The 23,596-nt window shown below is 44.7% G+C and overlaps 1 protein-coding gene across 5 annotated transcripts in view; it reads right to left on the bottom strand.

Moving 5' to 3' along the window:
- Positions 1–5,280: 5,280 nt before the first annotated feature.
- The window catches only part of adam15 (ADAM metallopeptidase domain 15), a 49,533-nt gene continuing 31,217 nt past the window's right edge, over positions 5,281–23,596 (bottom strand). Inside the window, exons 12-25 of one of the 5 annotated variants that reach the window (XM_075466370.1) lie at positions 23,188–23,365; positions 22,377–22,469; positions 22,102–22,297; positions 19,532–19,640; positions 19,234–19,429; positions 17,955–18,032; positions 17,462–17,573; positions 17,237–17,390; positions 13,722–13,878; positions 13,007–13,075; positions 11,128–11,196; positions 9,033–9,098; positions 8,566–8,732; positions 5,281–5,793 (exon numbers count right to left, since the gene is read on the bottom strand). In XM_075466370.1, the coding sequence (XP_075322485.1) occupies positions 5,727–5,793; positions 8,566–8,732; positions 9,033–9,098; positions 11,128–11,196; positions 13,007–13,075; positions 13,722–13,878; positions 17,237–17,390; positions 17,462–17,573; positions 17,955–18,032; positions 19,234–19,429; positions 19,532–19,640; positions 22,102–22,297; positions 22,377–22,469; positions 23,188–23,365 (1,711 nt within the window). In that variant the 3' untranslated portion in view covers positions 5,281–5,726. The remainder of the gene's footprint in view (positions 5,794–8,565; positions 8,733–9,032; positions 9,099–11,127; positions 11,197–13,006; positions 13,076–13,721; positions 13,879–17,236; positions 17,391–17,461; positions 17,574–17,954; positions 18,033–19,233; positions 19,430–19,531; positions 19,641–22,101; positions 22,298–22,376; positions 22,470–23,187; positions 23,366–23,596) is intronic. The other 4 variants (XM_075466371.1, XM_075466372.1, XM_075466373.1 and 1 more) reach the window with 4 other exon arrangements.

The raw sequence follows: 23,596 nt of genomic DNA, 5'->3' as shown, positions 1-23,596 counted from the left end.
TTTTTTAATTTGTTCATTTATTTCTCAAACAAATGAAAGTGTGGACTGTGTAAAGCATTGATGAAACATTGCAGCATAGTAGTAGTAAACGCTACAACACCACAGCACAGACCACAGACAACAAGCCAAACAGAGGTGTGAAAACTCAAAGAAAATTTCAGCAGACCACAAAAAAGTTTAAGTGACACAGTTGAGTTGTTTTTTAACATTGGTTATGTTAGTGTAGTGGACCTATAGGTCTTAAACACAACTCAAGTCAACCTGTAAGCACCTCCTTTAGCTCCTCCCCATTCCTGTATATAAAGCCTCAAAATGGCTGCCTTCAGCCTCTTGCTGTGACCTAATTCAGGTGGTGAGTAGGGTCCCTGTTTCATCATCATGTTTGGTGCAATCCTTTGTCCTACTAATATGTGTTTTGTCTTTGTAGGTTCACTTGCTGCTGTGCTTTGTCCTTATTAGTTTGTTTATACCTGTTGTTCTGTTCTGTTGTGCTGCTTTGTTAGTTTGTTTATACTGTTCTGTTGTGCAGTGTTTGGTTGGTTCTACTTTTGTTTTACTTGTGTAGTTCTTTGTCTTTTAGGTTGATTATTGATTTGATTACTAGATTTGTTAACTTTTTCTTTTTTTGAGTTTCATTGTGGCCTGGGTGTCATCAGGTGGGAGGCTCGGCACTGTGGTGAGGACCTCACTTCCGTTTTCGCATTCAGGTACACTGGGGCACTTTCGTGTGTTTGTGGTGGCTTTACAATTGTAGTGTTGCACCCCAGCTTAAGCAAGAGACACACATCCAGTAGCATGCCTCCCCCTGAGACCTCAGCCCACTGATTTTAATTTTGTTAGTCTTTTGACTTTTAATGTTATAGCCGGCCTTTTAGCTTTGTCATTAAAAACACTTTATTAAATTCGTCTTGTTTAACCTTTCGTTTCTTCGCAGCAGTTTTTCTTAAAGTTTTATTCATAAATATTGTTTTCAATAAATATATTTTCTTTACTTTACTGTCTCTGCCTCCTCAGTCACGACCCTGCGTCCTTATAACAATTGGGTTTCAGTTGTCATATCCTGGGGTGCAAGTCCCCAGGTGGCGTTGTTGGCTCTAACAGTTTCATCCTTTACTCCGCTCCTTGCCACATTAGCTAGCTACTTATTCCATGCTGGGAATATGGGGAGTAGAGAGAACTATAAACAATGAAAATCAACAAAAAAAAAATATTAATAATAAATAAAATTAAAGATCACAGTCAATGCCTATGGTCTGCACTCTTCGCAGCGATCTTTGTCAAGGAGAGCCAGTTCTGGCAACTTCTCCTTGTAGCCTTTGCGTAGGATGTTGGACCTGGTGATCAGGTCAGCCATCTTGCTCCCTGCCTTCCCTTCAGCCTCCTCAGCCAGCCTGTCTGCATCCCAGATATCTGGACTGAACCCGTCCCTCGTCCCACAAGCGGACACGCACATCCAGCTGTTTGTTTTTTGTCGTTTCGTTGAGGCTCTCATCGAACATAAGAACGAACGGTGGTTTGTTTACCTTGGACACCAGTTCCTCTTTAATATACACAGCTAAACCAAACTTGGCTATGTACGCCGTTTTGTCGGGACCACAAGTAATTGTGGCAGCGACGTCGGAATCGGAACATGCATTTAAACAACTCTGAAATACCCTCGTTTCCATTATGAATGGTGTTTGGCGATCGTGTTAAGAGTCCACAACACCTCTGCTTTCATGGTTGGTGTGGACCAAAAGCTGTTCGCAGATCTACTCTAGTTGCGGTGACGGTCGTAACTGGAGGGGCTGTACTAGCAGTTGGCTGGTTAACGTTATCTGCTAGCTCAGATACATTAATAGCTAACTGGCTAGCGTTGGCCGGTTGAAACACCCCGGCGATGGAAGGAGTTTGATCCTTCGCTTTGATATTATTCATGTGCTTGGAGGACTTGGCGTGAGACTCTACACCAGAGATGCTTTAATTGGCGGCTCTCACTCGCATAGTTGCTTATAACAATACGGTAACAATACATATTTTCAAATAACACACAGCGAATACTGCACAGTATTAGGTATTTTTATTAAGTTTGCCTTTTTGTAGTATTCAGTATTTTTATTATAAGTATTAATTAAGGCTTAATGGTGTTTCCTAAAGGGGGCTTTGTTAAACCTGGCAACGCAGCCCGCTTAAACCACCGTAACACTTGACCGCAGAGCATGCTAGCTCCTTTAGCCAGCGCGAGATGCAGGCACAATGGATCGGTTTTTAATTTAAAAAAGGGCAAAAACCAGCACAGAAACCATGCTCATCCTGAATGTCTCACCATGATTACAACAACAAACTACAAATACAACATGAAGAAAGTCGAGCACATGCACGCCAGCTTCCACTCATCCCAGTATTAAGGTAAATGTGGTCTGAATTAAATGTATTGGCTGTGTTGTTTCTTTTTTTGTGGGATGTTTTATATGTAGAAATGCAGATTTGCAGAAGGGGACTTTAGTATGTTGTCGAGTATCACTGTTCTAAAGCCTTCAAGCCCATGGTACCAAGCTGAATCCTCTTTTTGTACACTGTGCAAAAAGCCTCGTATACATTATTGTCCACTGGTTTTAACCAGTGACAAAATGATTCTCTCGCGCCACGCTTCATTAAATTTACATTTCCCCATAATCCCAGCAAGAAAACGCAAACAAATGTTAAAAAACAACATAACGGCGTAAGTTAAACTTTCTTGTCTTCTGCTGAGCTTTGCCTTGATTTTTCTCGCTTCTGCTTGGCTTGTTGCTGTAGCAATGTGACGCGCTCGGACCCGGGGCGGAGCGGTAGGGGCAGCGTTGCGTTCTCAATGATTGGTTCAGCCACTCTTCATTTAGGCTACGCAATTTAGGCTTTTCAAAATAATACTAGCCTAGTTCAGTGTTTCCCAACCTTTTTTGTCAAGTACCCCCTCACACATACAACGCGTGCGATGATTCTCCAAAAGTAGAGCAACGCAGTGGTTATTACATGAAAATCATTTCAGTTAATATCCTTAACTTGAATATAAAATTCTCAGGCTTTCTCTCTTTTTTTAACCTCAGTTGAATTCAACATAAGAATAAAAAAACACTTTCTTGAAATATAAATAATTAACCAAAATAAAAATAATCTTCCTTTGTTATCTAACTTAAACAAGTAACATTTCACTTTTTTTTTTTTTTTTTTTTAAGAATACATATTGTATTAAATAAATAGCATATTACTAAATTCCACAGCAGACATTATTTTGTCCACATATTACGAGCTTGGGACTAAACACTTTTGTGTGACGCCTTAAAATAAATAAATAAAATCCCTGTGGTTGGGAAACACTGGCCTAGTTGACAAATGAAACGTTAGAGGAGAATGCGATACGTAGAAGTTACTGCACAAATTTTAAGACCCAGATATCGAAATTCAAGACTCTTTAAGGTATTATTTCAAAATTCATAAATTCAATGCTTTTAAGACTTTTTAAGACCTCGTGGGAACCCCGTCTGCCTCAAAGTGGAGGGCTGCACTCTGAAACGGAACGCCACGATGAAAAACAGGGAAATATCACAGCCTGTGTTTTAGGTCTTATGTTCTCAGCTGCTCATTAAAGTGTTTTATGGACATCGAGCTGAAGAGGTAAAAGGGAAACAGTTAGACGTGGGTGATGGACACAGGTGTAAAGAAGCAGTTTATCTCATTTAAAGATCCTCCAAATGGTCATTTTGTGACGTAATCGATGCTTCTGCTGTTTACTGTTGCAGGGAAAGGAAACTCCGTTTCTTTCTTTAATGACTTTCGTTCTTACTACGAAAGATTCCCCGAGTGTGATGCAACGCTTACCCATGTCTGTAACCATGGCGATGGCATCAACAGGTGGGACCGACAGTCTGGTGTGGGTTAGTCTGAGCTCTCAGCTTCTGATCCAGTAAAACATCCTTTAAGGGTTATTCCCTGTTGGCTGTAAAGGAGACTCAGTGAAGAGGTTTAATCCACCGAAAAAGACTTAAACTTTCAGTGACGAGCGAATAGTTTGCTTCAGTTTCTGGTTAAAACTAGGGCTGGGCAACGATTAAAACCTTTAATCTAATTAATCACATGATTTCCCTGATTAATCACGATTAATCGCATTTGTACGCAGAATCCAAAAATGAATCCAAAAGTAGCGTATAGCTTTTAGCATTTAGCTTTATTTTAAATGTGCTGCCATATGAATGAAAGTGCCATAACATTTGTTGTGCAAACACACTTTTAACATCAGCATCTTTCTGTAGTTTTTATGTAGAAGCCTCGCTCCACTGTCTGTTTCCTTGAATGACTTGCTGCTATCAGTTGTGTGTTTTGCCTTTAAGTGATATTTTAGACTGGAACTACTACGCTGAGAAGACAATTCAACTTGGCAGTGTTTACAGATGACTTTGGTTCTGTCGACTCCGCCGTCTGGAAGAACTTTAACATGAAAATGGCCGAGTAAAAGTTCCGTACCCTTCTCCATGTTTGGTGGATCCGCCGATTACTTTCTTTTCCTGTTCCACAGCAGACAGCAGCAGACTTTTACAAAATAAAAGCCTGTGAGCAGCAGACTTTTACAGAATAAAAGCCTGTGAGCAACAGACTTTTACAAAATAAAAGCCTGTGAGCAACAGACTTTTACAAAATAAAAGCCTGTGAGAAACAGACTTTTACAAAATAAAAGCCTGTGAGCGACATACTTTTACAAAATAAAAGCCTGTGAGAAACAGACTTTTACAAAATAAAAGCCTGTGAGCGACATACTTTTACAAAATAAAAGCCTGTGAGAAACAGACTTTTACATAATAAAAGCCTGTGAGCAACAGATTTTTACAAAATAAAAGCCTGTGAACAGACTTTTACAGAATAAAAGCCTGTGAGAAACAGACTTTTACAAAATAAATTCCTGTGAGCAACAGACTTTTACAAAATAAAAGCCTGTGAGCAACAGATTTTTACAAAATAAAAGCCTGTGAACATACTTTTACAAAATAAAAGCCTGTGAGCGACAGACTTTTACAAAATAAAAGCCTGTCAACAACAGACTTTTATAGAATAAATTCCTGTGAGCAACAAAATAAAAATAAATAATAAAACCTTAAATAATTAACGAGTTAACTCGCCCAGCCCTAAAAATAATTTGAATAAAGTCAGAATAATGAGGATATTAAATGCGTTTCCTCACAAAATTTTACTTTTAACTCGGATTTATTCACCAAATAATAAAATGTCAGCGTTCGTTTTCTGAAAAAAAAAAAAAAAAATCCCTTTTTGTTCCAAAAGTCACAATTTTTATTGTCAAAATCTCAGAAGTTCAGACTCCAACAGACAGAACAAACGCTAATAACCGTTCTTCAGGCGTTCTTCAATGTTCTTCAGGCGCGAATATAAACGTTCTCATTCGATTTAAAAAAATAGAAATAAATCTTTCCGAGGACCTTCGTCCGAGACCCTCCACTCGCAGGTTTGATCCCCGTCCAGGTGTCCTTGAGCAAGCTACTGAACCCCGTGGCGCCAAAGAACCACCACCAGCAGCGACGCTGTCCCGAGTGTTCACGTCAGAGCAAGGCACTGAGTTACATTTACATCTGATACAGTTCCACTTCACGGAGGATTAAAGCCGACGACTCAGTGCAAAACGGATAAAAAAAGGAACTTGTCTTCATCATCTTCATCATCGTATAAACGGGCCACGAGACGTCCGTGCAGCCGCCGTCGCGTTAAAGCGGAGGAGACGTCTCGACTTTTGGGGGAACCGTCGGTCGGCTGGGAGGAAGAGGAGGTCGTCTGTGGAGACAGAAGCAGTTTCAGTCAGAAAATCACCCGTTCATCGTCTTTATTTAAAGGTCACCCCAAGGTCAGAAACCCAAGAGCTACATCTCAGACTCTGCAGGCCTCAGTCAGCATGTTAAAGGTTAAAGGTCACCCCAAGGTCAGAAACCCAAGAGCTACATCTCAGACCCTGCAGGCCTCAGTCAGCATGTTAAAGGTTAAAGGTCACCCCAAGGTCAGAAACCCAAGAGCTACATCTCAGACTCTGCAGGCCTCAGTTAGCATGTTAAAGGTTAAAGGTCACCCCAAGGTCAGAAACCCAAGAGCTACATCTCAGACTCTGCAGGCCTCAGTCAGCATGTTAAAGGTTAAAGGTCACCCCAAGGTCAGAAACCCAGGAGCTACATCTCAGACTCTGCAGGCCTCAGTCAGCATGTTAAAGGTTAAAGGTCACCCCAAGGTCAGAAACCCAGGAGCTACATCTCAGACTCTGCAGGCCTCAGTTAGCATGTTAAAGGTTAAAGGTCACCCCAAGGTCAGAAACCCAGGAGCTAAATCTCAGACTCTGCAGGCCTCAGTCAGCATGTTAAAGGTTAAAGGTCACTCCAAGGTCAGAAACCCAAAAGCTACATCTCAGACTCTGCAGGCCTCAGTTAGCATGTTAAAGGTTAAAGGTCACCCCAAGGTCAGAAACCCAAAAGCTACATCTCAGACTCTGCTGGCCTCAGTTAGCAAGTTAAAGGTCATGACAGCACAGTTAGAAACAGACTGAAAAAGTATGGCTTGTTTGGAAGGGCTCACTGCTGCTACCAGCTGCTGGATCAGGGGTTCACTTAGTTTCTCACTCACTGCTGCTACAAGCTGCTGGATCAGGGGTTCACTTAGGTTCTCACTCACTGCTTCTGTAATATATCACGTTGTTCCTCCTCACTGACCTATCGGCGCCTCTGTGGAAAACATCTGCTGTCATATCACACTAAAACTCAGAGTGAAAGTCTGAAGAAATTCCTCTGAGTTCAACCTTTAACGTCTCAGTGATTCATACTTTGATGACATTTGGAAAACTGCTGGTTTCAGTTGTGCAACACGGTACTGTAGGTTCAGCTTGAAGGTCACTGATCATGTCAGAGGTCACACTGAAGGACTGCTTGCTATGAGTCCGATTCTGCTCATGTACTGTTACAGTAAAGCAAACTGAGTTTAGCTAACTCTGCTGGAACATTAGCCTCAGATAGAGTTCATCCACAGTCTTTAGCTAACTCTGCTGCAACATTAGCCTCGGATAGAGTTTATCCACAGTCTTTAGCTAACTCTGCTGGAACATTAGCCTCAGATAGAGTTTATCCACAGTCTTTAGCTAACTCTGCTGGAACATTAGCCTCAGATAGAGTTTATCCACAGTCTTTAGCTAACTCTGCTGCAACATTAGCCTCGGATAGAGTTTATCCACAGTCTTTAGCTAACTCTGCTGGAACATTAGCCTCAGATAGAGTTTATCCACAGTCTTTAGCTAACTCTGCTGGAACATTAGCCTCAGATAGAGTTTATCCACTGGGCTCTGATATCCTCTGAGGCAGCAGCTGGATGGAAGATGCGGAACATTTCCACCAGAAATGAGTGGGCGGGGCTTAGCAGCGGAGGCGGAGTCAGCTTAAGGAGCGACGTACTTTAGAAATGAAAATCAGAACGGCTCATGAAATGAGGAACTTTCAAACAAAGAGGAACTAAATAAATACCAGGGTTGTGTTTTTGGGGAGTTTCACACCTCAGACGCCCTGATATATGCTCCCAGGAACAGGAAGAAGGAGTTTAACACCTCAGACGCCCTGATATATGCTCCCAGGAACAGGAAGAAGGAGTTTTACACCTCAGACGCCCTGATATATACTCCCAGGAACAGGAAGAAGGAGTTTTACACTTCAGACGCCCTGATATATGCTCCCAGGAACAGGAAGAAGGAGTTTTACACCTCAGACGCCCTGATATACGCTCCCAGGAACAGGAAGAAGGAGTTTTACACCTCAGACGCCCCGATATATGCTCCCAGGAACAGGAAGAAGGAGTTTTACACCTCAGACGCCCCGATATATGCTCCCAGGAACAGGAAGAAGGAGTTTTACCCCTCAGACGCCCTGATATATGCTCCCAGGAACAGGAAGAAGGAGTTTTACACCTCAGACGCCATGATATATGCTCCCAGGAACAGGAAGAAGGAGTTTAACACCTCAGACGCCCTGATATACGCTCCCAGGAACAGGAAGAAGGAGTTTTACACTCCAGACGCCCTGATATACGCCCCCAGGAACAGGAAGAAGGAGTTTTACACCTCAGACGCCCTGATATACGCCCCCAGGAACAGGAAGAAGGAGTTTTACACCTCAGACGCCCTGATATACGCCCCCAGGAACAGGAAGAAGGAGTTTTACACCTCAGACGCCCTGATATACGCTCCCAGGAACAGGAAGAAGGAGTTTTACACTCCAGACGCCCTGATATATGCCCCCAGGAACAGGAAGAAGGAGTTTTACACCTCAGACGCCCTGATATACGCCCCCAGGAACAGGAAGAAGGAGTTTTACACCTCAGACGCCCTGATATATGCTCCCAGGAACAGGAAGAAGGAGTTTTACACCTCAGACGCCCTGATATACGCCCCCAGGAACAGGAAGAAGGAGTTTTACACCTCAGACGCCATGATATATGCTCCCAGGAACAGGAAGAAGGAGTTTTACGCCTCAGACGCCCTGTTTTACTAAATATGTCGCCTTTAAACTGACATGGTCTTACCTCTTAGGACCGGCCACGGGTGTGACGGCTCCGTGTGGTGCCGGTTTGGTGTTGAAGGCGTTGTCGACGTGCGGCGGGAGGCCAGGGTGTGGCGGCAGGTGAGGGTGAGCGGGCGGGGCCGGGGGGCGGGGCTTCTTAGGCACCACAGGTTTGAGAGGAAAGGAAACCTGAAGAGAAAAAAACAGTTTGAAATCAAACTAAACCAGCCAATATTTCAGATTATTGTTTAAAAAAAAAAATAAAAAAATAAAACAGACGTTTGATTATCAAAGAAGCTGATTGATTAGTTTGATTCATCAGTTTACTCTTGTACAAAGAGCAACTGAATGCCTCCTGCCTATCATTTTTTTTTCCATTGAAAACCCCTCCGATGCGCTCAACTCATGAATCAACCAGTTTAATCAGCAATAATCACAGTGATTGATCAGCTCCTCTACCAGAGATGCTTCTACTGGCATGCAGCGTACCTGTGGAGGTGTGACGGGGTCAGGGGGGAGTGGCTTGTTGGGCGGAGCCGGCCGGCTCACCGGCTGCTGGAAGGTTAGTGAGGAGGAGGAGAGGAAGAAGAAGAAGAAGAAGAGTGAAGAAGAGGACAGAGCAGCAGCGAGGAGTTTGAAATGTTTGTGAAGATGAAAAATAAAGTGAAGCAGAATTCTCTAACGGCCACGTCTGACGTACATCAGGAACATCAGGACATTTTAAAGAGAAAAGCACTTAAAATAAAGTTTGAACTTCACCCAAAGAGAGAAAAAAATTGCTAAAAATGCTAAAAATCAAAGAAACATTTGAAGATATTAGCAGCTGCTCAATACACACAGAAACTTTCTCATTATCTGATGAATGAAGCACAAAAAAAGGGAAAATAAATTAACTGGAAAATGAGATAAAAGCTAACAAAGATGCAGAATGAACTGATAAAAAAGGGAAAAACAGACATTCATGCAACAGACTGACTCTGCATAATTTTGGTGCAGATTCTGGAGTTTTTTAATTATTTAATCTCGTTTTGTTCCTGAGATTCGGTCCATAAAATAATCCTTAACTTAGATAAACCTCCTGTAATTTCTATGCTGTAAGCAGGTGAAGATGACGGCTCGCTGCATTGCATTCTGGGTAATCGTGTTTTTAAGTGGGATACTTTGCAGAGAGAGGATCCTGTTTCCACTCAACAGCACAAGACGATTAACTCCATTTTAAAGGCGTTCAAAGATAATATCCGACGTTAATCAGGCCGTAACACCTGCTGACTGCGACTCCGGAGCAGGGACACACAGCTGAACGCATCTCACAGTCTTTGAATCCGTTTAACTCCTCAAATGAGACACAAAAAAAAAAAAGGGGGATTTACAGGGAACTGATTCAGCAGAAATGTACAACCGACACGTCACAGTGTGCAGAAATCTGAGCGGAGGCAGCGAGTTCATCTGAGTCTTTGCTTTTTATTTCACAGGTTTCCTGGTTTAAATTTCACCAACGAGATCAACTTCTTAGCCAAACTGAACCAACGCCGAACGCCGGCGTGCTCAGATAAGACGAGAAAGTTCGTCCACAAGACGGTGCTGTTCCAGCAGATCTGAATGAAAATGGTTTTAAAACATCTGGAAATTAATAGACAAATGAGACGTGAGAACTAAACGCTGAACGTGGCTGAAGACGGCGTTTGGTTCCTGACTCTTATTGGCCTGAAAAGTTGAATCTCAACAGGATTTTACTTAAAATAAGAAGTCATTTTGCATGAATTTGTAATGTCAGTGCATTAAATCTAAAAACTATGGAGGGACACAAAACAGCTGCTCAAACTCCAGAGAAAGGAACAAACATCTGGGCTGTGTTCGAAACCGCATACTACGTACTGATCGATCAGACAGTATGCAGAGCGGTTACCCACAATGCATTTGGCTCCTGCCCGAGCCGAAATCAGCCGGCCTGAAGCTGATTTCTCTTAAGCTCTAAACTCTGTAAACTTTAGCAACATTTGAAACATTTTCAGGTGAGAAAGTAGTCGTTTAGATCCCCAACCTGTTGAAAACCTGACAAAATACCGGCTGTTTACAGTTTTGTTCCCACGAATTCGGCGCTACTAAAGCTAGCCGCAGTGAGCAACGCACTTCCGGTTATTTTCACAAAATAAAATACCCGTTGCCTTTTATCATAGGGAAAGCCATTACCATACAATTGGTGCTTTTGTTTTGAAAACAGGAAGTGAACCTACCCTCGTTGTAGCTAGCTTGAAACTGCCGTTTTGACAGGAAATGACGATCGGCGACGTGCCGTTACGTTGCATCTTGGGTAGTTTGAGTATGAGTAGTAACCTCATGCTGCATACCCAACATTTAGAGAATCTAGTATGCTTACTCAAACTCGCATACTAACTCAAAAAGTTAGTAGGAGTAGTAGGAGAAGTATGCGGTTTGGAACACAGCCCTGGAGTTTCTGATGGAAATCCTGACGATGCAGACACACACAGAACGAACACGACAGCGTTTCCTCCGAGCAGCAGGTGGCGCTGTGACAAACACACCGAACACAGGACGGACTCACACCACACACAGGTGACTGTACCTGGTTGCTGGGGGTGGGGGGGTCGGGGGGCAGAGGCTTGGTGGGGGCAGCTCGTCGCTGTTTAACCAACTGAAGCAGCAGAAATAAGAGTCAGAGGAATAAGAAGAAGAAGAAGAAGAAGAAGAAGAGCAGCGAGTCAGTGTTCAGACGGCTCTGATGTGAATCAGCTGTTAAAGGAACAGTTCAACATTTTTGGGAAGTCCTCTCACAGTCCTCTCGTGTTTTTAACCCGGCTGATAAATTAAATCAGTAAAAGCTTCTGTTTCTCTGGTGTTCGGTGACAGAAGCCGGCGTTCACAGTTTGACCTGATGGTGGCAGCGTTGGGTCACTTTAATGAACCCAAACTCAGACATGATGATGCAGCAGTGTGTCTGAGACGGTTTACAGATAACTGGAGGGTTTGATAAAAGCAGCTGATGAGGACTGAGGCCCAAACATCCCCGACCTCCTTCTTTGGGTCTCTACCCAGATCTGTGCCCACAGCTGAGGGTTGGAGCAAAGATGGAGCAGCAACCTGAAAGCTGCTGCTGGATGGAAGATGTTCCTCAGTGCAGCTGACAGCAGAACATTTCCACCAGAAGCTGGCTTCATCCGTCCAGCGGGGGGGATGTGAATGGGCGGGGCTTAGCGGAGGAGGCGGGGCCAACTTAAGGAGTGACATACTTTAGAAATAAGAATCAGAACGGCTCGTTAAATGAGGAACTTTCAAACAAAGGGGAACTAAATAAATACCAAGGTTGTGTTTTTGGGGAGTTTCACACCTCAGACGCCCTGATATATGCTCCTAGGAACAGGAAGAAGGAGTTTTACACCTCAGACGCCCTGATATCTGCTCCCAGGAACAGGAAGAAGGAGTTTTACACCTCAGACGCCCTGATATATGCTCCCAGGAACAGGAAGAAGGAGTTTTACACCTCAGACGCCCTGATATATGCTCCCAGGAACAGGAAGAAGGAGTTTTACACCTCAGACGCCCTGATATATGCTCCCAGGAACAGGAAGAAGGAGTTTTACACTCAGACGCCCTGATATATGCTCCCAGGAACAGGAAGAAGGAGTTTTATACTCAGACGCCCTGATATATGCTCCCAGGAACAGGAAGAAGGAGTTTTACACCTCAGACGCCCTGATATATGCTCCCAGGGACAGAAAGAAGGAGTTTTACGCCTCAGACGCCCTGATATATGCTCCCAGGAACAGGAAGAAGGAGTTTTACGCCTCAGACGCCCTGATATATGCTCCCAGGAACAGAAAGAAGGAGTTTTACGCCTCAGACGCCCTGATATACGCTCCCAGGAACAGGAAGAAGGAGTTTTACACCTCAGACGCCCTGATATATGCTCCCAGGAACAGGAAGAAGGAGTTTTACACCTCAGACGCCCTGATATATGCTCCCGGGAACAGGAAGAAGGAGTTTTACACCTCAGACGCCCTGATATATGCTCCCAGGAACAGGAAGAAGGAGTTTTACGCCTCAGACGCCCTGATATATGCTCCCAGGAACAGGAAGAAGGAGTTTTACACCTCAGACGCCCTGATATATGCTCCCAGGAACAGGAAGTATTTTTACTGAATATGTCCCCTTTAAAGCTCATCCAGAGCGATGGGTTTGATAAAAACAGGGAATATTGTAAAGTTAATCTTGTCTTTGTTTGAGGAAACTACATTTTAAAGTTTTCCAGAGAGAAACAGAGTAAGAGGATTTCTTGAAATGATGAAATATTCCTGTAATTTCCACCAAAAATGATCAAAACAACCTAAAACACACCTAACCTAAAACACATCACGAAACAACTGGACCGACACGACAGGAAACCACAGACTACGACGAGACGACAAGAGACGTGAAGACCTGCCGGTGAGGTCAGGTGACGTTACCTTCGCCGGGGGCGTTAGGGCGGGGTCAGGGGGGAGGGGCTTAGTGGGAGGAGCAGGCCTGTTATGAACCTGATTGGAGAGAAGACAGGAAGCAGAGGCAGAGTGAAACATGCAGTCAGGAGCCATCCAGCGCAGGTGTGTTAATGTGACGGCTGCAGATGGTCGCGGCTCACCTCCTCCAACACGATGAGTTCAACCGACTCATCAAATAAACCTGGTTTTTACTGTAGGTTTCTGCTGGAACTCTTTCATATAATTCCCAAAATAAAGAGCCAATAAAGATAAAGTTTAGAGAAGTTTCTCCACCGTTTGTTTGTTATTCTTCAGGGAATTAATAAAATCTAGTTATTTTTAGTGTTATTATTATATTATTATTAATGAGTGTGTTGTGGCTCCATGTATCTGCCTTTGCACTCCCATAACCACAGAAATGCCACATTTCCACATGGTTTCCCATCTCTTCCATCATGTCCTGCTCTGCGTCGCTGACGTTTTGCCGAATAAAAGGAATCTTGAATCTGGACTTTGAGCTTCGATCGGGGCCGTTTTGAGCCCGAGGTCACGGTTACGTCTCAGCTCTTCACATCGGTTACTTTTTGCTTCTTTTAACAGTAAATTTGTTCCCTTTAGGGCAGAAAATCTGAGGCAGAAGCAAAGAATAAAGATCTGAGGGTGTAACTAGATGTTTGTTGGTGGATCTGAGCCCGAACATCACCTCTTGTTGCTGCACCGGGTCAGTGTGGTGTCGCTTTGCTTTGGTTTCCTCCTTTTGGGGCGGAGTCAGCGGGATCTCGGCCTGCGGGTTCAGGTGGTACCTCAGAGGCCGGACTTGCTCCCCGTTCCTGCCGTCCACTCGCTCCATCACCGGAGTCCTGTGACGGTGAAAAGACGACACATCTTGTTTCTATAAGGGAACAGAAGCTTTTTAACTCCTTTAGCTCTCAAACACTGGACACTGGGACACAAACACAGGCCTTTAACTACGTAAACACAGACAAAACAAAAAAGCCTTTAGGCTCGTTTTCAGGAGCACAAACTTCCTGTTGGGGGTCAGACTTAAAGCTGCACCGAAAACTGTTTAAACTCTGAGGACTTCATTACCCAGAAACCCCTCTGCTCAGAACTGTAGCATCCTAATGGAGAGTGAGGGTCCGCTCCAATTCTCAGATTTACTCAGGAACCTTCTGACTGAGTGAAATGAGCTGGAAGTGTGTGAGCAGCAGCCATGAACAGAGCCGAATCCTGCAGATACTAAAGAAAGGAGCTCCGACGCTTCCTCAGCGATCTCCTTTAGGAAACACCGGACCGTCCTTTAGGAGAGAAAGGAGCTCCGACGCTTCCTCAGCGGTCTCCTTTAGGAAACACCGGACCGTCCTTTAGGAGAGAAAGGAGCTCCGACGCTTCCTCAGCGGCCTCCTTTAGGAAACACCGGACCGTCCTTTAGGAGAGAAGGGAGCTGCGACGCTTCCTCAGCGGCCTCCTTTAGGAAACACCGGACCGTCCTTTAGGAGAGAAAGGAGCTCCGACGCTTCCTTAACGATCTCCTTTAGGAAACACCGGACCGTCCTTTAGGAGAGAAAGGAGCTCCGACGCTTCCTCAGCGGTCTCCTTTAGGAAACACCGGACCGTCCTTTAGGAGAGAAAGGAGCTCCGACGCTTCCTCAGCGGTCTCCTTTAGGAAACACCGAACCGTCCTTTAGGAGAGAAAGGAGCTCCGACGCTTCCTCAGCGGTCTCCTTTAGGAAACACCGGACCGTCCTTTAGGAGAGAAAGAAGCTCCGACGCTTCCTCAGCGATCTCCTTTAGGAAACACCGGACCGTCCTTTAGGAGAGAAAGGAGCTCCGACGCTTCCTTAACGATCTCCTTTAGGAAACACCGGACCGTCCTTTAGGAGAGAAAGGAGCTCCGACGCTTCCTTAACGGTCTCCTTTAGGAAACACCGGACCGTCCTTTAGGAGAGAAAGGAGCTCCGACGCTTCCTCAGCGATCTCCTTTAGGAAACACCGGACCGTCCTTTAGGAGAGAAAGGAGCTCCGACGCTTCCTCAGCGGCCTCCTTTAGGAAACACCGGACCGTCCTTTAGGAGAGAAAGGAGCTCCGACGCTTCCTCAGCGATCTCCTTTAGGAAACACCGGACCGTCCTTTAGGAGAGAAAGGAGCTCCGACGCTTCCTCAGCGGTCTCCTTTAGGAAACACCGGACCGTCCTTTAGGAGAGAAAGGAGCTCCGACGCTTCCTCAGCGGTCTCCTTTAGGAAACACCGGACCGTCCTTTAGGAGAGAAAGGAGCTCCGACGCTTCCTTAGCGATCTCCTTTAGGAAACACCGGACCGTCCTTTAGGAGAGAAAGGAGCTCCGACGCTTCCTTAGCGATCTCCTTTAGGAAACACCGGACCGTCCTTTAGGAGAGAAAGGAGCTCCGACGCTTCCTTAGCGATCTCCTTTAGGAAACACCGGACCGTCCTTTAGGAGAGAAAGGAGCTCCGATGCTTCCTCAGCGGTCTCCTTTAGGAAACACCGGACCGTCCTTTAGGAGAGAAAGGAGCTCCGATGCTTCCTCAGCGATCTCCTTTAGGAAGTATTCTGTTCCTGCTCTTGGTGAAGGAGGACGCATTTCTCTCTCGTCTCCCCACCCACCCTTTTTTTGCCTTATGGAGCCTCTCCTTACATATCGTACGAATTTAATAATTATGGATCTGGTCAGCTGGTCTCTCAACACAATTGATCAAATTTTCTCAAATTGCAAAACTGGGAGAAGGAGAACCCTCATGCCCTGGCGGTACATTCTTCGCTGGATACTCTATGGACTCCTGGGGAAGTGGAGGATTGTGTGTTTGTCGATGTTGTCAGTCGAGGACGTTGAAGATTTATACACATTTGGATTTATGATGACTGGTTTCCTGCTGTTTGGAGTTGGAGGATACCTGGCATATCAAGAAATTAAGAAACCGTGGGCAGCGTTTGAGGGGGTCGGCAGAGCAATCAACACTCAGACTGAGATGTTACGTGAGCAGAATCGGATCCTTACACGGGTTCGCAGGCTGGCTGAGGTTCCTGGACTCAGAAGAGAAATGGCATAAATCTGGGAGAAAGCTGATCGCTCGGACCGGCGGAAAGGTCCTGGAATTTGGCTTTACATTCCACAATTTGGCTGTTTGGACTCGCCATTGAGACGCACCAGCAAAGACTTAAGAGTCTGCCTGACCCAAACAATTTTTGTCATCTCAATCTGGCTCCCCTGTGCTGGCCTTGGCTGCCAGCTGCAGCTTCTCCTGGCTGCTATGTAAATAAGACGATCTGCCCCATGTGCTCCCTCTCCCCTTCCTGAGGACTCCTGTGGAAACTGTTTAGGCTGGTTGATAAACTTTCCATCGCATTATCCAGGACAATGGCCTCTGAGACAGTGCTTCATGGACTTACTTGCACACACACGCTCAATGATTGACATACGCAACTCCCACACCTCCTCACCGGTCCCAATGCTTGATGGTGTGTGTATGTGTTGCTTTTTCTTTTTTGTGCTGAGGTTTTTTGCAATCTCAAACTGTATCTTGTAAAGTGCGAAATATGATCTTTTTCCATTTTCTCCTATCTGGCTGCTCTTATCACTGAGCTGCATGGCCACGGTCACCCGTCTCCCTTGTTTTGTTTTTATGTTGTCCGTCTGGATGGGTCGTACTGGAGACTACTTTTCGTTATGCTATACTTGTATATGTGTAATGACAATAAAGTTGAATCTCATCTCATATTCTATATCATCTCTGATATACGAGATAACCTTCCTGAAACAACATGATCAGCTCCCATCAGATGAAGCATCTGCAGCCGTTTCTGTGGAATATTTATCGAACATCTGGAGTTTCTGAGCTGCAGACCCACATCACAGCTGAGTGTCGTTTTTTCCTCCCAGGAAAAGAGGATCAGAGGCCTCGTACAGTCAGATCAGTGCAGCTTTGAGTCCTGACGGGGTTTTCCTGCAGGTGTGTTCAGGTCTGAGAGGCGACGGCAGGAGATTCAAAGAGCGGGACGTCACCTCTCAGACTCTACAGGGACAGACTACAGACCAGGACCCCGCAGGTCCGGCAGTACCTGGAGACGTGGGCGGGTTCAAACTCCAAACCCCACATCTCACAGTCAGTCACACTGCATTGTGGGTAAGAGAAGAGTTCAGTTTGTTCAAAGCGAGGAAGCCGAGTAACAAAATGTGCGACATCATCATTAAACCCGTTACCGGTTGTTCTGTCGAGCTTTGTGGAACGGGCTGTTGGGCCCCAGGCAGCAGAGAGTCTGACGGAAACGAGGGAAGCGGAGCGCGAGGAAGAGGAGGACCACAGGAAGGATGAAGAAGAAGATGACGAGCAGCGCCACTCGGACCGGATCCGACTCTGAACACAGAAACAGGAGTTAGAACCAAACTCCCGAGAGGAGATGAGGGCGGTTCTGGATTCTGACGCACCTCCGGTGGCTCGGGCCGGGCCGCTGTCCACGCTGCCGCCGTGACCCGAATACCTGCAGTCAGGGGGAGCCCAGCCCACGTCGCAGTGACAGTTCTTATTGCTGTTGCACACCTGGAACACAAAGACGCGGCAGTATGACACCCGAGATCTGACCGAGTCACAGACGCTCCTCAAACTGTGAGTGTACAGGAAAACATGGCTGCCAGGACGCCGGAGTACGGCGCCCTAACGTTAGTCTCCTGATCCGTAAACACAGAGCTGACATCAGGAAGTCGGAAGCATTGAATTCCAATTGGCTTGAATTGGACTTTAATATCTAAGTGCCTTGAGATGACATTTGTTGTATTTGGCGCAATATAAATAAAAATGAATTGAATTGAATCTACGCCCGACTGTCTTATTCGTCTCCCAGGAACACACAAAAAAGGGGGATTTTTCCATAATATCTCCCCTTTAAGGCTGGAAATATAGGCCGACCCATCTTCCACTCACCCCGTGACCGTTGCATTTGCTGCGACATTCGTCCACGCCTAACACGCCCACGTCCCGGCACTTCTGGTTTAGGCAGGCCTACGAAGAAAACCAAGATAAAGCAAAAGTCTTGGTGAGAAATTCCTGAATAATGTTAAAAACAGTTGATAAAAATATCTAAAGTTAAAGAACTCGTAAGCCAAGAACATCACAGAGAGACGCCAGAGGGCCTTCCTGCCAGCAGCAATAACTCTTCATAATTAAATCTGATGATTGTTCATAAAAAAAAATAAAAATACAGCAACTGTGTAATTTCCCTTTGGGATAAATTTAGCATTTTTTCCATTTAAATGAACTTAAAATAATATCATAAAACAAAAAAACAAAGATCATAAACAAAAGTGTTTTACTCAAATCTACCGGCTCACAATGTTCCAAATACGACAGAAAGGTCGAGCTGAGAGGAAACTACCTGTCCAACAAGCTAACGCAGAACAAATCAGCATCTTGGTTCAGGGACTCACCGTTAAATAAATGAACTGTCCCGTTAACCGAGCTGCTCTGTGATGTTTTATCATCACTGAACAGAACGTTTGTGTTCATGCCGTCTACATTTGATTTAAGGGCGTCGGTCTCCATAGGAGTCAAACGGACTCCCATTTGGACACAAAATGTTTATTCCCATCGAGAGATTGTTGTTTTTCAGCGTGTTGATTTGTTTTCTACTTTTTCTTCTTAGTATTGGGAGTTATTGATCTTCACATTCCGGTTTCTTTTTAGTCTCTGATGTCTTGTCCACTTTTTCTATCGCAGTCTGTGACCTTTGCTTTGGTTTAGTTCCCGTGAGCCGTTATTCGTTGTGTTTCCTGTTTAGCTTTTAGTTTATTTCTCCTTCCTGTTCGGTCCTCAGCTCCACACTCACCTGTTTATTGTGCTGCTGTTACCGACTCGTTACTTTAGGCTCAGATCCTGTTCGCCTGGCTTTCTCCCTCACTGTTTATTCTGTTATTTATCTTTTATTTACCAAGTTAAGTTCAATTTCCAAGCTAAGCAGCAAATAAAAATTTCAATCCTCCTTAGCCTCCAAACTATTTCTCCTTTATGTAACTAATTCCATTTTACTTGTTAGATTAAATAAATAAATCTTATTAAATATGATTAATTCAATACTGACTTCCACTAATTGTTATATTTACTCTAAACAGCATTAAACAGCAGAGAGTTTTATCCCTGTACGGGCAGAAACAGTCCCTTTCTAAATCCAGAGTCCCCTCCAGGCCAGTGGGGGGCGCTGTCTGACCTTGCCGGGGCCGCAGGCGGTGCCCTGGGCCACGGTGGCGGGGTCGGACACGTCGTCGTCCAGGTGGAAGAAGGTCCCCCTGCAGACCAGGTCGCTGTCGTTGAAGCGGACGGTGGTGGTGAGGATCTGCGCGTTGCTGCCCAGCAGGGGGCGCTCCCTCCCCCCCTGACACTGGACCCTTCCACAGTGCACGTCACTGCAACAAACATGACAGGAAGTGACGTCACAGACCAGCGTGACCGAGGCATCATGGGACTCGTAGTTCTGAGCACGCTCTGCAGACGTTGGGCGTACTTACGAGCTTCCACAGGGGACGTAGGAGCCGTTGGTCAGCTGACCACAGTTTCCATATTTGTTCCCCTGTTTGTTGACCGATGAGAAACAGACAGCTGGAGCGCTGGTGGCGTCTGCAGACAAAGATGGAAACCAGTATAAACGGGTCTCTGCTCAGTAACACTCCCTCATATCCGATTCAAACTTGGTTTGTACCCAGAGTGATCTATTTCTGTGTGAACTGTATGTAAACTGGTTTAAGTTTCTCCATGTAAACCAATTTTAGTGCAGTAAAAACTGGTTTTAAGGCTGATCAAATAACAGAAACACTGGTTTGAGATCTAAATTAACTAATTAAAATCATTACAGTTGGTTTTGGCTAACGATTAACTAGTTTAAGCTACTTATTAAAGTGATGGTTCGGAGTAGATTCACCCTGGGGTCATTTGAACCGTGACATCCAGCCAAGTAGCCCACCCGCAGTTTTTCCGATATTGGCTGAACATCAGCTGAGTTACTGAGTTATCCCGAATAGCTTAGTACAAGCGCTAACGGACCCTGGCAGTATCTCCAAAATTACCACACTAAAATCACATGCCATGACACCAAACTTCTACAGTAGTACAAATATGGTCTGTACTCACAAAACGATGCATTTGGAAGTTTGTACATAGTCCAGGAGTTTATTATTATCAACACAAGCCTGATAGCTTCTCTGCTGCTAAAGCTGCGTCGACGTCACTTCCTTGATCTGGGAGCTTCAAAGTAAGATGAGGGTTGATCTACTACTGTAGACAACAAAGTATATGCTAAATTCTACATGATTTTTTATGAATTTTTATGTTGTAGAGTTGTGAATTTATTTTATCAATGGAGAAATTGAGCAGCCTTGCTTTGTTGTCTACAGTAGTAGATCAACCCTCATCTTACTTTGAAGCACCCAGATCAAGGAAGTGACGTCGACGCAGCTTTAGCAGCAGAGAAGCTATCAGGCTTGTGTTGATAATAATAAACTCCTGGACTATGTACAAACTTCCAAATGCATCGTTTTGTGAGTACAGACCATATTTGTACTACTGTAGAAGTTTGGTGTCATGGCATGTGATTTTAGTGTGGTAATTTTGGAGATACTGCCAGGGTCCGTTAGCGCTTGTACGAAGCTATTCGGGATAACTCAGTAACTCAGCTGATGTTCAGCCAAGATCGGAAAAACTTCGGGTGGGCTACTTGGCTGGATGTCACGGTTCAAATGAACCCAGGTTGAATCTACTCCGAACCATCACTTTAACTGTTGTTTATGTTTTGTAAACTGGTTTAAACCCAACAACTTTGATGAAAACACTCCATTTTTTAATGGTTAGCTTCTTCCAAACCGGTTTAGGTTGGTATAAACCTGTTCAGATCAGTGTGAGATCACTGAAACTGGTTTTGGTATAAACAGGTTAATGATCACTGAAACTGGTTTTGGTATAAACAGGTTAACTGAAACTGGTTTTGGTATAAACAGGTTAATGATCACTGAAACTGGTTTTGGTATAAACAGGTTAATGATCACTGAAACTGGTTTTGGTATAAACAGGTTAATGATCACTGAAACTGGTTTTGGTATAAAAAGGTTAACGATCACTGAAACTGGTTTTGGTATAAACAGGTTAATGATCACTGAAACTGGTTTTGGTATAAACAGGTTAACTGAAACTGGTTTTGGTATAAACAGGTTAATGATCACTGAAACTGGTTTTGGTATAAAAAGGTTAACGATCACTGAAACTGGTTTTGGTATAAACAGGTTAATGATCACTGAAACTGGTTTTGGTATAAACAGGTTAACTGAAACTGGTTTTGGTATAAACAGGTTAATGATCACTGAAACTGGTTTTGGTATAAACAGGTTAATGATCACTGAAATTGGTTTTGGTATAAACAGGTTAACGATCACTGAAACTGGTTTTCGTATAAACAGGTTAATGATCACTGAAACTGGTTTTGGTATAAACAGGTTAATGATCACTGAAACTGGTTTTGGTATAAACAGGTTAATGATCACTGAAACTGGTTTTGGTATAAACAGGTTAATGATCACTGAAACTGGTTTTGGTATAAACAGGTTAACTGAAACTGGTTTTGGTATAAACAGGTTAATGATCACTGAAACTGGTTTTGGTATAAACAGGTTAACTGAAACTGGTTTTGGTATAAACAGGTTAATGATCACTGAAACTGGTTTTGGTATAAACAGGTTAATGATCACTGAAACTGGTTTTGGTATAAACAGGTTAACTGAAACTGGTTTGGGTATAAACAGGTTAATGATCACTGAAACTGGTTTTGGTATAAACAGGTTAACTGAAACTGGTTTTGGTATAAACAGGTTAACGATCACTGAAACTGGTTTTGGTATAAACAGGTTAACGATCACTGAAACTGGTTTTGGTATAAACAGGTTAATGATCACTGAAACTGGTTTTGGTATAAACAGGTTAACTGAAACTGGTTTTGGTATAAACAGGTTAATGATCACTGAAACTGGTTTTGGTATAAACAGGTTAATGATCACTGAAACTGGTTTTGGTATAAACAGTGAGGTGTTCTTACTGGGTCCCCACAGCATCTGGCACTGGGTGTCCATGTTGGCGCAGACTCCTCCGTAGCAGTAGGACGTGGCGTCCTGGCAGGGCTCCCCGTTCTGCAGGAAGACGTTCGGGGGGCAGTAGGGGGACGAACCCGTGCAGAACTCGGACAGGTCGCACTCTCCGAGCGGCTCGCGGCAGACTGAACCCGCCGCCCGCAGCTGCAGAGAGAGGACTGTTAAAGTCAGACGCCGGCAGAGGGGCTGGGGAGCGACTCGGGAAGCTTTTCGTCTGTCTGACCTTACAGTCCTGGCAGCAGATACCGTCAGACGCGCACTGAGCTCCGGGCACCAGCTGACACGTGGAGGCGTTACAGCAGGGGTCCTCACACTCCTGACCAATCAGAGCACAGCAACACATCAACAACATGAATCCTAACTTCAATGCTTCCTGGTTTCCATCCCTGTGGGAATGAATCTCAGTCCAAGCTTTGGCCTGTTCTGAGTTGGTGATTCCAAACTGCGGTATTCTCAACATTAAGATTCTTCTCAACCTGCTTCAGAACGGCAAGTCATGCGCATTTCCTAAAAGGTCCGTTAAAGCACCATAAATGTCCGTTTTCAAAATCATCAACTCACCGGAGTGGTTACTGGTGTGCACTGGTAATCCATATCATTATGCTTCTGTCGTGTTTTATTTGGCAGCTCGTTCATGCTCGCACTATTTTCTTAGCGGTGGCGGAGTAATATCAACGAACATCCAGTACAAAATGTCAAATAAAACACGACAGAAGCAACTTTTCGCAACGAAATTTGATATGGATTACCAGTGCACACCAGTAACCACTCCGGTGAGTTGATGATTTTGAAAACGGACGTTTATTGTGCTTTTACGGACCTTTAAGGACATGCACATGACTTGCCGTTCTGAAGCAGGTTGAGAAGAATCAAAATTAGGCAAATACCGGAGACAGCAGTAAACATCAAAAAAGAGGTGAGGGGGGTTCTAAAACATTGCAGACGACTCATAAAAGAGGCTTAATGTTGAAAATACCGCAGTTCCCCTTTAATGTCACAGGTGAGCAGACAGGTGAGGGTGTACAGGTGCGTACCTCCAGCAGGCCGCAGTCACACTGCTCTCCTTTCTCCACGTACAGGTTTCCGCAGCGGGGTCCTCCCAGCAGGTGGTCCGGCTGCGGCATGTTGAACAGACACATGCCGCCGCCGTGCAGAAGGCTGACGGACAGGTCGGCGGCGCTGCAGCTGCTGAACTGCTGACCGGGCATGAACCTGAGGTCAGAGGTCACAGGTCAGCCGGATCAACTACTGGTTCTCCTGAGCTTTCTGCTGAGATACAGTAGCACTGACTTTGTGCTATCGTGCTAAGCTAACTGGCTTTTACAGTGGACACGCTGTACAGAATGAACTCTTCCTGCCAAATGTTCTCCAAGAGGTAGAATTTGAGATTTTCCTTTGAGATTCACATTATTTTACGTTTCAACAGCAGAAGTATCACAAGAT

The sequence above is a fragment of the Odontesthes bonariensis genome, chromosome 5 (genome assembly GCF_027942865.1).
Source record: "Odontesthes bonariensis isolate fOdoBon6 chromosome 5, fOdoBon6.hap1, whole genome shotgun sequence".
Lineage (NCBI taxonomy): Eukaryota > Metazoa > Chordata > Actinopteri > Atheriniformes > Atherinopsidae > Odontesthes > Odontesthes bonariensis.
This window is presented reverse-complemented; position numbering and strand designations above follow the sequence as displayed.